Raw genomic sequence first — 12,073 nt, 5'->3', positions numbered from 1 at the left:
GACTGCCCCTTGCCCAGCCCAGTGCCTCGGATCGATCGGGTCTGAAGCTGGAGCTGCAGCAGCAATGTTTGTTCTCGTGGCAGCTTTGTCTGTGGAAAACATAATTACAGCACAGAGAAGCTGGAGTCTACTGTCTCTTTCTGTCTGGGCCTCTTGGACTGTAATGACAGAGCCATTCATTACACTTCTGAGAATAGTTTTATATTATAGCACAAGAAAGCATATATAGCTGCCAGAAACCCACTATTCTTCAAAAGATAAGATGACTTTATGGCATTTCCCCAGCCAGCCGACTCTCACCCGTAAGTCTGAGTGAGAGTTAGCTCTCCCAGAGCAATGATAAAAGCCCAGTAAAGGCAAATTCTGATCTGTATAATGCTGTGGATACATTTGGTTTGGGATGTGTGGCAGTTGCTGGAGCTGCCTGTTGTAAGCACTTGGATTTTTCTAATTACAATCTGTTAATAATGGACATATTTTTAAAACTGTCTTGCACAGAGGACTAACCAACTTGTAGTTATACTGGAATCAAACCACATGTCCATGGAAGATGTTGAGCTGGATTTCACCTATTTAGAGACCAGTTTCTTTTCTTGTGGGCTTGACTTTGATGCCTAAGCTGTGGGAAGCTCGGTGCAGTCAGTAGTAGGTGAGGGGGACTGTGAGAATTTTATTTTTCTCTGATGTTTCTTGGACAGCCTTGCTGGCAAGCAGTCAGCAAGGTAGAAATGAGAAAACATCTTCTGAGACTGCTCTGACCACTGGTCTAGGAGCACATGCTCATGTTGCAGCTTACCCCGTTCCTGGAAATCAAATCTCTTTTTCCTTGCTGTCTGTTAGAATATGACTGCTTACCCATCAGGGAGAAAGCTCCTCTGAGCCTGTCCTGATCGGTTTGAGATTTCTTGCCTCTCTCTTTGTACTGAGTCAAGCAGGGGAGGGAAAAGGAGTTTTTTGCCCTTGAAGAGCAGCCTGCTTGCTTCCCAAACCTGTTGCGTGGCAGGAGGGAGGAGGCGGCTAGTGAAGGCTTTTTACTTAGTTTGAATTTTCTTCTGTGTTCTCTAGGCTACTGGATAATATACTGATTCTAAAGGAACGCGTCTGAAAATGGACAGTATCATTAATTTTTTTTTTTCTGAATTCTCGGATTCTTTAGAGTCTGTAATTTCTTAATGATCTTGAATATTTTTGAGTCTATTCTTGTAGCCTGTAAAAGCAGTATGGCTGGTAAATTTATGGCATTAGATGAACTTGGTTAGTTTAAAAGAAAAAGGAAAGAAGGAAAATTGCAATGAAGTAAGAATGGATGAAATGGAAACGATTGGAAAGAAATGCATACATCTGGGATGAAGCTGTGATTTCTGGCAAAAGCATTTTTTTGTGAAGTGCTTCAGAGGTAGAAACAAAAATAAGTGTTTGGTGTTTAGTAGATTAGGGAGTGAAGGTGATGGAAGCTGAGAAATTTTTGAGGCTGAATAAGGAAAGTCAGGGAATTCAAGGACAATGGAGAAGTATGTGGCGGGTGACTGCTCTAATTAAAAGGTCAGACTCTGCTGGGTGCTCAGAAAAGGCCTCTTACAGGGCTGTGAAGAATTGCTAAACCTGATCTTCCTCATTAAAGCCTTGGCTAGAGATTGGACCATGGTTCTCGGGTCCAAAAGCATTATATTTGGGCCACAGCTTTTCACCAGCCAAATATATACGTTACTGACACGCCAAGTGCTCAGTCCAGCGGTGAGATGTCATCACTGCGTGCGAAATGGCTCCAGGGAAGGTGCAGGATGGACCCATCCTGGCTGAAGAAAAGCTCCCACACTAGTCAGCAGGGATGTCCTCCTCCTCGAGAGAGCTAGGCAGAGCTGGGTAAGGAAGTTTAGGAAGACTTATCTCCCCCACCCCCCAAAAAACGGGATGCTGAGATGCATTATTATTTTAATCCTCTAAATTACTCAAGACACTTCCATAGCTCCAGAAAGCCTGAAGTCTGTATCTGTGGCTTTGACTGGAAATGTTTACGTTCCCCAAACTGTGGTGAAATTTATTTCTGTGCACATGAGGCATAAACCTCACCTAAAGCCCATTCAGACTCTGTTTTGAGACTGTCTGACACTTTGACTTTCCCCAGCTCCCAGTAGCAGGGTGAGTTTCCCACTGGGCCTGTGTAAGATGAACTGGAAAGTTTGTTCTTGGGTTTTGATGTACGATATCCTTGGCTGTTAGCTACCTGCATGATAATTCTGGAGATTGCATGAAATGAGAAATTTGGTTTAGAGTCTTCAGAACTCTTTGCAAGAAAAATACAGATTAACAGAACATGTTTTTTTCCAGCCATCTAAAGGGGGTGTCCTCTGATATGTTCTCTTATGTTGCCTTCCTGTTTGAAACCTAAAGCTGGAAGTTCTAGGGGATAAATTGTTGATTATAGATTAGAAAAAATAATAATAAAGTGAATGTATCTATTAAAAAAAAAAGCCAACAACAACAGCTAAGAGAGAAACAGTGACTTCCAGAGATGCTGGGCACAAAGATGACCAGACAGCCACACTTCCCTGGGTGTAGTATCCTTCCATTTCTCTCACCCTTTCAACAGTCATGTGAAAGTGATGGAATCTGAAGACTTCAGACATTTGTCTGGAATTTCTGAATATTTCACAGTCTGGTCAAAGAAGCAGCTCTTATTTCCAGACATCTCACATCTCAGCAAGAGATACAGCAACGGAGAATGCATGGGTCGTCTGTGCCATGAGTGTGTGTCGATTCCTCCCCAGGAAGTCCCGGATGGAGACCTGGGAACCTGTGCTAGATCAGCCCCGATGACCTACCGAAGGTGTCTGTGGTACCAGAGACTCTTGACTCGCCTTCCCCAGGATTTTAGACTCTCCAGACTTCCCTGGGACAGTCAGTGAGATCCCTGGCTAAAGCAAGAGTCTCACAGGGGATAATTTGGTAGCAATTAGATCTCATGGTCTGTGAACAGATGGGTCAGGTGCTGCGGACTGTGCAGCTGGTTGGAATCTGAAGAATTTCAGCTAATATTTACATCAGGTGTTTACCCTTTGATAAGAAACAGGTCATTCACAAACATGTACATGACATAATACTGGTAGGTTGGTCACGGTGTTTGCTTTGCATTTCACACACTTACCGTTCTCGTTGCCTGGAGAACAGTTGCATGTTGTAGTTTGATATGGATTAATAGCTGTGTTTTTCCTCTTTATTTCCATTTTTTTTAAAAAGGGCAGTTTTACAGGAACAGATCTATGAAGTTTTGGACATGCCAGCATGGTAGCAGGTTGTTGCCTTCGTCTTTGGAGTGTTTTGGAGAAGAAATCCTGTTTGGTGTTCCAAAGTTAGAGTTCCTCACCCATAAACACCAATAGCTCTGTCTCAAAAGGTTTGAACTCTGCTTGAGTTTATTAAGGAAAATGCTCATTCTTGCTTCTCTGATGGAAAGATTGTGTTGGTAAACTTTAAGGGAACCACACAAGCATGCAAACGTACTGCGGGGCTGTGTTCAGGGCTGGGGCTGTTTTTCCCTGGTTGCTGAGGATAAATCAGACTTGATAAAGAAAATACCCGTGTTTCAGATGGGTGACGCTTTGGACAAGCAATGTCTGTAACTGCAGTTGAGTTATGGATTAATCGGCAGCACCTAATACAATCTAAATGAGGTCAAATAAGAACAAACTGTAAGTAGAAGAAAGCTTGCCCTTAAAAGACGGGTAACTTGTTAACTGACTGCAGTCTGGAGTTGCTGATTTTTCTCTGTACAGAGTTAATTTCCCAGAGACATGAGGCTTTGACCTACTAAGTTGGTTGCAAAGAATTTAAGATTGTGCAATACAAACCACCTTTCCCTAGAATTGAGAGGTTGAGGTGGTGACTGGTATTTTAACAGCAGTCTGTGAGGGGCCAGAGACTTCAGCAGGACTTGAACCTGCACTGAATGCCCGGGGACTGTATTTGATGATGTTTGGGTGAGGAAGTTTTAATGCAAGCACTGGTACCTGAGCTGAGAAACGTACAGCATGGGCTGTAACACTGAATTCCCTGGCACTGCCTTGCCACTACTATTTTTTTTCTATTATTACTATGGTGGAAACTTGGAGCAAATCTTGTTTTGAGACATAAGACATCATTATCCTAGCCCAGAGGCAGCCCGGCCTTGTGTGCGCAGCGTCCTGTGTCATCTGGGTTTTGTTCTTCCTCAGTTGTCAGCCTGCTGGGAAGCACTAGACAAGTCCCGTTCCCTACGGAGACCCTGTTTCTCTTCCGTGCTTTTGTTCCTCTCCTTTCTCTAGTCTGTCAGATGTAAAAAGCAAAGAGTGTGTGCTTTATATTTGCAAACTGCTCTGCATAGAGGGCTGTGCTCTCTGTATTGTATTTACTGGAGTAAATAAATCAGTGGATGGAAGTCAAGTTAGCCTTTTTTTTAGAAAAAAGTGTTCTTGGTTCTGATACGCTTTTAATTTAACATTTTTCTTTTTGCTTTCAGAGGTTTACGATGGAAATAGTGCAAGCCTGTCAGGAATGTGCACATTGTATTACAGCCTTGCCAGAACATTTCTAAGACCCAGAGACAGTGTAGTCCATGAGGGTGCTCTGCCACCTACCAGCTGAGGAGAACAGTAATGTCATTGTTAATGTCAGTTGAGTTTTAAGTACATTAATGTTTTTCTCTTACATGTGAAAGAGAAGGCAGTTTTCACATAGTTCTTTAAATGCATTGCAATCAATTCTGCTTCTAGGGTTTAGGAAACCTCTTCTCCAAAAGAAATATGACAGGTTTTCCCTAAGATGTGTTTCAGTATCATATTATTTAAATTTTAACAGAAACTTTTGGAGAACAGTATATTCCTTCAGTTCTTACCATTTTTCAGTCGGTTCAAGGATGTGAAATTGCAAACTTGGTCTTAAGCAAAACAGATATGCAAAGTGTGAGCTGTGGCAGGAAGGGACTGGAGGGCACCCAAGGCAGGGGAAAAAGTCCTGTCGCCCATCTGGCACTTGTCCGTGGGGCAGGAAGGGCTGCGGGTAACGTCAGGCAACGGGGGAGATGGAGGAGGGACCCGTGAGCTGCGATGTCGTCCTGCGCCTGCCGCAGACAGGGACTCGGTGCTTGCTGCTGCTGTTTCCAAGTCGGGTGTTCTTACCTTGGTCTTCTAAAATACTGAAATTATATCTCCTGTTATTTCTGGTACCATAGCGAGGCGAAAATTCTTCACTATGTTGCCAATATCACTGTAAATCACAAACAGGTAGCGTGAGTGAGAGGAAACAGCCTCACGTTGTGCCAGGGGAGGTTTAGGTTGAATATTAGGAAAAATTTCTTCCCCAAAAGGGTTGTCAAGCCCTGGAATGGGCTGTCCAGGGTCATGGTGGAGTCACCATCCCTGGGGGGATTTAAAAGCCGTGTAGGTGTGGTGCTTAGGGACGTGGGTTAGTGGTGGCCTTGGCAGCGCTGGGTTAATGGTTGGATTCCGTGATCTTAAAGGTGTTTTCCAACCTAAACGATTCTATGATTCTGTGAAATAATGGAGGAAAGGAGGTCTTGGGAAACACTGGTATGGGAAACCAAGAGCATACTTTCGTTGATATACATAAACCAAAGCACAACTGTTATTTAAATTCTACACATAGCTGTGAAAAGTTAGAGCCAAATTCTCGTTGTAAATCAGGGTGGCTCGATTAACTTCAGTGGAACAGTGCCAGCGCACCCCAGACAGAGACTTGGCTCCGTCTATTAATAGCAGCAGTCGGGTAATAGAGCTGCTTGGAGAGGTTCCACTGGAACAAAATTTTGATTATAAAAACGGAGATAAGAAGGACAGAGGAATCTGCCTTCTGCTTCTCTTGTGGAATGTGGCTCCCACGGGGTTTGATCCCGTGCACCTCCCAGCACTTCCAGAGACCTCCGAGCTTGCACAGCTCGGCGAGCCCCAGCAGTCGCTGCGGTGGCCCCGGGTTTCAGGCGCTCTGTTCGCTTAGATAATGTAACAGCAGTGTGATAGCAACTGTGCTGCAGTCGGATTCTGCGTTTAGTGTCAGTGCAATCATCCTCTCCGCTGCTTTTCTTTCTCTGTAGCTTCAGAAAATACACAGTTTTCCTTTCACTAGATATCTAAGGTTTTTATTTCTTTAAATTCTTCAATACACCATGTTGAAAGGACGGGGAATGTTGTCATCGGCCATTGATGCTCTGTGTTTCCTGTGTGACCCTGTTATTCAGGGACAGACAATTAAATTTCACAGCTGCATTTCAGATCCTCTCTAAAGAGAGGGAACTTCTCCAGGTGTCTGAGTTGGTTTCTTACTGAAGTTTCAAAAAAAGCCCAGCAGAAATTCCTACTGTGCAGTGTTACACTGTTTTCATTTCCCAGAAACCAGTTAATTTATTTACTGTGCCCCACCAGTCCAAGTTCCCTTTATAGATTAACTTGTGTGTTTTGGCTCCTCTCCACCTCTTGCTTTGGCTCCAAATGAATGATACCAGGACTGTCTTTGAAACAAGGCAGGAATGTGAAGTTTTTTGATTAAACAGCAGCATCACCCCTGAAACCTCTCTTTCTGCCAGCTTTGAGGCCCCACTGCAGAAGTACGGTATTGGGAATGGCAGATTAAGGTGAGTGCAACCTTCTTGAAGAAAACAGACGTGTAATATTCTGGTAGGATTTGGAAACAGTTTGCATCTCCTCAGAAGGTGTGTCACTGGGGCAGCTTGTCACCGAAGGTTTTCAAGACTGTTTATTTGCTTTCTTTTAATAACTAATCAGTCTTTAGAACTGGTTTAAATGAGAATTACTAAACAAGGTCACTGACTAGCACCTCTCTGGCTTGCCAGGTTTAGTCTTTTATCAGGGGCTCGTGCTGCCTGTGAGCGTGTCAGGGGGGTTGAAGCTGACAGAGGCAGTTGAGGGGGTCACACTGTTAGCGTGACCATCTCCTGTGTGGCTTCTGTTGGCCTCCGAAGCGGGCTGCTTGCAGAGATCTCCTTTGTTCAACTGAACCTGTATGCATCATGTATAACAATCGGGGAGTCAGTGTGCTGCTGATAAACACAGGCTTTTTTCTAGACTCCGCAAAAACTGTGTATTTGTTGGATGCGAACTCTAAGCTGGTGCTTTTTCTAGTACATGTGGTATGTTTGCAGGGGAGCTCTTAGCATCAGCCATAAAAATATTTGTCTGTCTTTTAAAATCTATGATTTACTGGCAGCAGAATCTCTCATCGAGATACTCTGTCGATCTCTCATCAAGCCACTTTCTGTGAGCCCCTGGGAAAGGTTCTCCAAGATGTGTATTTTTGAGGACAGATGGAAATGGCATGGAAACTCACTTAAATGACAAACCATTTTCATCACGTTCATGAAATAAAGTACAATGGTTCTGGTTTCTCTGAGAAACAATGAAAGCCTTTAAGGAGTGGGGAGAAGGCTGATAAAACATTATAATTATGATTTCTTCCTATTTGATAGTTCTTCTGCTTGTTTGGTAGTTATCCATGGACACTGGCGTGTCCAACTAATTGTCCTTGTGTTCATATTTCCATGTGAGATTGAAAGGAAACGGGGAGGCACGGGTGGGGCTGGGGGCACACTTTGTGTAATGTCATTGCAGCCGCGCAGTTGCCAACCCCTGTGCTGGTCGGATCCAGCCAAGTAAGAGCGAGGCACCGATCCACGGCTGGGAGCGTTCTTGGAAGCGCAGCTCTAAGTCGCTTGGAAGCTTCAACCAGCCAGGTGCACCCTGCATTGAAGCACCTCCAGGATTAGGCAGCATCAGAGCTGGGATTTTCAACCCCTCAGACTTATTTCTAGGCAGATTCAGAAACTAGTTTTGATTCTGACCTTTGATGTTTTGCAATCATAATGAGAGGGCATCTAATTGTATGTACAGGCTTTAAATTTAATGAAGGTTTAGAGAACTCTTGTTATTAAAGATAGTTGCTCTCTTTGTGATAGAGGAAATGATTGTTCTAAGATCCTGATAATTACTGAAGCCAAAAATTTACTTCTAGCTACTCTAAATACTATTTTTAGGTTCTCATCTTGAGCGTGTGTGTGATGCTCGCTGCATGATCTCAGGTGTGATCAGAGTCCTCCTACTGAGTCTTTTTCACATGTTTCTTTTTCAGATCCTCTAGATATTATTGGAATGTGACTACAGAGAAAAATGTGCTTTTCTAACAACTCGGTTGTGGACATTTAATCAGACTTTGATCTCTGGAAATGCTACAACATGGCTTCATCTGGGAATGAGATAGAAGGATGGACTCACAGGCAAGGTGGCAGAATTGGAGAGCTGGAAGAGCCCGTGACCTCTCCAGAAAATGGTAATCATCTTTCGCCAGTGAAGTTGATCAGCAGTGTAGACCATCTCTTGCACCTCCCTGGAAGAGCAGACTCTGCTTACAGCTCTTTCTCAGGGGGATCAAATGTTCCAGAGTATCCCACCCCATCGTGCTATGGCGAAAACTGCTGTCTGCCTCCAGAGCAGGTACCGTACATGGACTCAGAATACGTAAGAGGTATTTATAATGTCAGTGCAGCAAACTCTGACCCCAGGAGCCTGCATCCCTACAAGGCACCAGAGCTGAGCATCCCTAATAACTCTCACAGCACCAGCCTGGCTGAACACTGTGGAAGCACTCCTACCCAAGGGACTTTAAATCAGGGACCGCCGCCTCCAGTGGCACCTCCGCCTTCTCCTCCCACGCGACTCGATAGCTATAAAGTCACTAGACACCTTGAAAACTCAAGAGGGAGACACAGCTCTGGAAGCCACAGCGAGTGTGGTGTGCAGCCGGCTCCTGGTGTGCAGGACCGCCAGCTGGCGGGTGGGGATGAAGTTACAGAGCAAGATAGAGTGGCTGCTAGGGGGAAGACTCTGGAAAACAAGGGCCGTTCTTCTGATTCTACAAATGAGGTATCAAAAATTCAGGGGTTAAAGACGGAGGAAAACGGAGGGTGGAGCCCATCCCAACAACCTGTGAAGAGAAGCAATCCACATATTTTCAGCAGACCTTCTTCATTCATTTTTCAAGAATATTTAAAGACTGACTGTGTGGCTAATGTCCCTAAAATACTTTCTGCTTATAATTCAGTTCATGCTTATAAAATTCCTGAAGAGATGAACTCCAAGTCCTACCCTCCAGCGCATGCCAGCCCTGACACTGTTAATGATACACAAGAAGACAAACAGTATCCCTGCAGCGTTCGTAAGCCAACTGTCAGGGGAGCAGAGCCACAAAGCGCGGGGCCAGAACCCAGCCAGCAAAAAGGATCCTTGCCCTGTGCTCAGTGCCCGCTCCGTGCCGAGTCACGTTCAGATGCGGATCAAGATGTGTTTGAGGAGAGTTGCGACTTAAAATACATGGAGGATGCTCTTCTAATTAAAAATGCTTCCAGGAAGGTGAACAGTTGTACGGATGAAAATCGGTGCTATGACTCTGATGGAAAAATTGGGAATGATGTTAGGGCACCGCCCCTGAATCCGCAAGCCAAAGCGCAGAGATCGCCACTGTCCTGCAGCGCCGGTACTGTCGAAGCGGAGCCCCCTCGCCGTGAGGAGCCTGATCAGGGAAATAAGCAGTGCCGTGAGAATACGAGCCAAATGTCTTTTTTCAGACCAAAGGAAGATTCCACATCTCAGTTTTCACATGAAATCAGGAAAGGAAAACAGGCTAATAACAGCAGTCCTGACCTTAGCACACATCTAGCACAAGAGGAACCTCCTGTTCGTTATCAGAAATACCAACCTGAATTTCAAAAGCAGCTCTTAAGACAGCTTCAGGATGATCTTGGGGGTGAACAAATAACCAGGCAGACGACTCCCATGCTTTATTATCTTTCCGGGGGGAAAACCACCAACATCCTGCACCACAACAAGCTCACCCAATGTCAGGAGGACTCAAGGAACTCCCCAAAGGAATTTCCAGTGAGCAGCTACTCTGCCTCAGCACGGTGTGTAGAGATACAGCGGGAAAACAATCAGCTTGGAAGAACCACCCACCACTGCCAGTGCAGTGCCGATGATCTCCTGCTTGAGGCAGAAGATCTCATCCTTGGGAGTCCGGCTTCATCCATGGATGAGAGTTTCCAGAATGACTATAGAGAGAAGCTTAAAGTGGCTCAGAAAAAGGTTCTGAGAGAAACCTCCTTTAAAAGAAAAGACTTACAGATGAGTTTGCCCGTTAGACTGAGACAGAAACCCTCTAAAAGGCCGTCAATTGAACACCTTCGGTCTTTCTCATTATCCAGTGCAAGTGAGGATGCCAAACCTGTTCCTTGCTCCCCTTCTCATCTAGAATCCTTGGAAAGTTTCAGCAGAGATGAAGAAATTACAAGGCCACAAACAGGTCGAATAGGGGGAAGGAAAAGGGTAACAAAGGAGCAAAAGAAACTCTGTTATTCTGAACCTGAGAAACTCGATCAGCTAGCAGATAAGGAAGTATCATGGAGCCAAGTCAGGGATGAAATCACTGAGCAAGATGTGGTGGCAGCTAGAAGAAGGACTCTGGAAAACAGAGGGAGGGCACTTTCCAGTTCAAGTATCTCCAGGACGGAGCTGAAACAAATCCAGCAAACTGCACTTATCGAATACATGGAGCGAAAGATTAATCAAAGACCAGGTAGCTCACAACATCTCCCGCTGCATAAGCCACCCCTGCAGAAGAGGCTGTCGCATCCCAAATGGCCTCCTGGCAAGATTTCCAATTCAAATGGGAGCAGGAAGATGCAAAACAATGAGGTTTTCTGCCAAGTTTTCTCTAAAGAAAAATCGCCAGATGTTTTTCCTCCGTTGGCTTTTGTTTCCCCTCTGAGCGTGAGCAGCAGGTGTGACCCCAGCTCTGCTGGTACGGCGGCCTCGAAGCACGACCCGTCTGCCAGCGAAGCGGCCGGGAGCTGCACCCGCAAGTGTGTGTCAGCGGGAAGTCCCCTGCAGGCAGGTGATCCTGCATCTGGGAGAGCTCCAGAGAGATCAAAATCGACGACTCATTCCACACAGGTGAGAGAGATTAAGATAGTAATGGTTGTTTGAGTCCAACTTACAACTGTCTACATGTTATAGAGAACTGTGGGGCTACTCACAGGAAAAACTGCTGAACATCATGAATGAGGAATTAAGACTTTATTTTTTGAGCACATAGTAGGGAGATGATAGAAGGGGGGAAAAAGCCACATTTGCTTAATCTGTAGGAAGCGCTGTGTAGCTGTGTGAAAGCAAAATGCATGCCTTGCTTTGCAGTGCGCAGGAGAAATAATTGGGGGGGATTCTGAGAGAAGTGCTACCAATCTTAACATGTTACGTATTTATGGTTAAGCATGACAAGTCATTATTCTCGAAAGTGTTTTGTAAGAAAGTATTGCAGACAAATGAGGTGTTCTTTAATGTGCAAAGTTGTAAGAGAATTGCGTAAGCATGGAAACTTCCTAGCGGCTGACTGAAATGCTGAGTTTGGGCAGAGTCACTTGTTACCATTTGGAAAGGGCACAGGTAAAGGCAGGAGGAAGAGGAAGGACCCTGCCTGCTTCCAGGGACACGCGGTGCGAGTGCCGAGGGCTGGGCGAGGCTGGGCACGCGGGGCCCCTTCCAGCGCTACAGAGGGGTGCAGGGGTCTGGCACTCAGAAATCACATTTGCAGAGAAAGTGACACTGTGGTTCAGCAGTCGCTGTTGTAACTGCAGCAACTTCATCAGAGCACTGCCCAGAAAAGGTTATTACAGAGAGATTTTTATAAATGACCAACCTTTTTGGCTCCTGAATTTGAAGGATGGTAGCTGTCAATATTGTTGTCAAGAATAAAGAAAATAAAAGGGTCAGAAAACAGATAATCTAATATACTACTAAAATTACCCAACTGAAGAGGCTGGCAACAATTCAGAAAGTAGGCAGCATTTGTGGAAGTTTGAGGGTCGATGAGAATGAACTATATATTTTATTGCTATCTTTTGGTTTTCTAGGGAAAAGAGATGGATGCTACCTAGGAAGAGCACAATAGCAATTTGAGTAATAAAAGGAAATAAACACACTCAGAAACAAAAACCTTGTGTACTCAGTCAGAGATCTGCGGT

At 44.9% G+C, this 12,073-nt stretch overlaps 1 protein-coding gene across 6 annotated transcripts in view; it reads left to right on the top strand.

The window, feature by feature from the left end:
• The window catches only part of SHROOM1 (shroom family member 1), a 36,548-nt gene that overhangs the window by 16,985 nt on the left and 7,490 nt on the right, over window positions 1-12,073 (top strand). For all 6 annotated transcript variants that reach the window (XM_074883396.1, XM_074883399.1, XM_074883397.1 and 3 more), the window contains one exon: window positions 8,134-11,006. In XM_074883396.1, coding sequence (XP_074739497.1) covers window positions 8,238-11,006 — 2,769 coding nt within the window. In that variant the 5' untranslated portion in view covers window positions 8,134-8,237. The remainder of the gene's footprint in view (window positions 1-8,133; window positions 11,007-12,073) is intronic.

Source organism: Strix uralensis, chromosome 14, assembly GCF_047716275.1.
Source record: "Strix uralensis isolate ZFMK-TIS-50842 chromosome 14, bStrUra1, whole genome shotgun sequence".
Taxonomy (NCBI): Eukaryota; Metazoa; Chordata; class Aves; order Strigiformes; family Strigidae; genus Strix; species Strix uralensis.
Note: the sequence above shows the minus strand (reverse complement) of the source record. Positions and strands in the feature narration are given on the sequence as shown.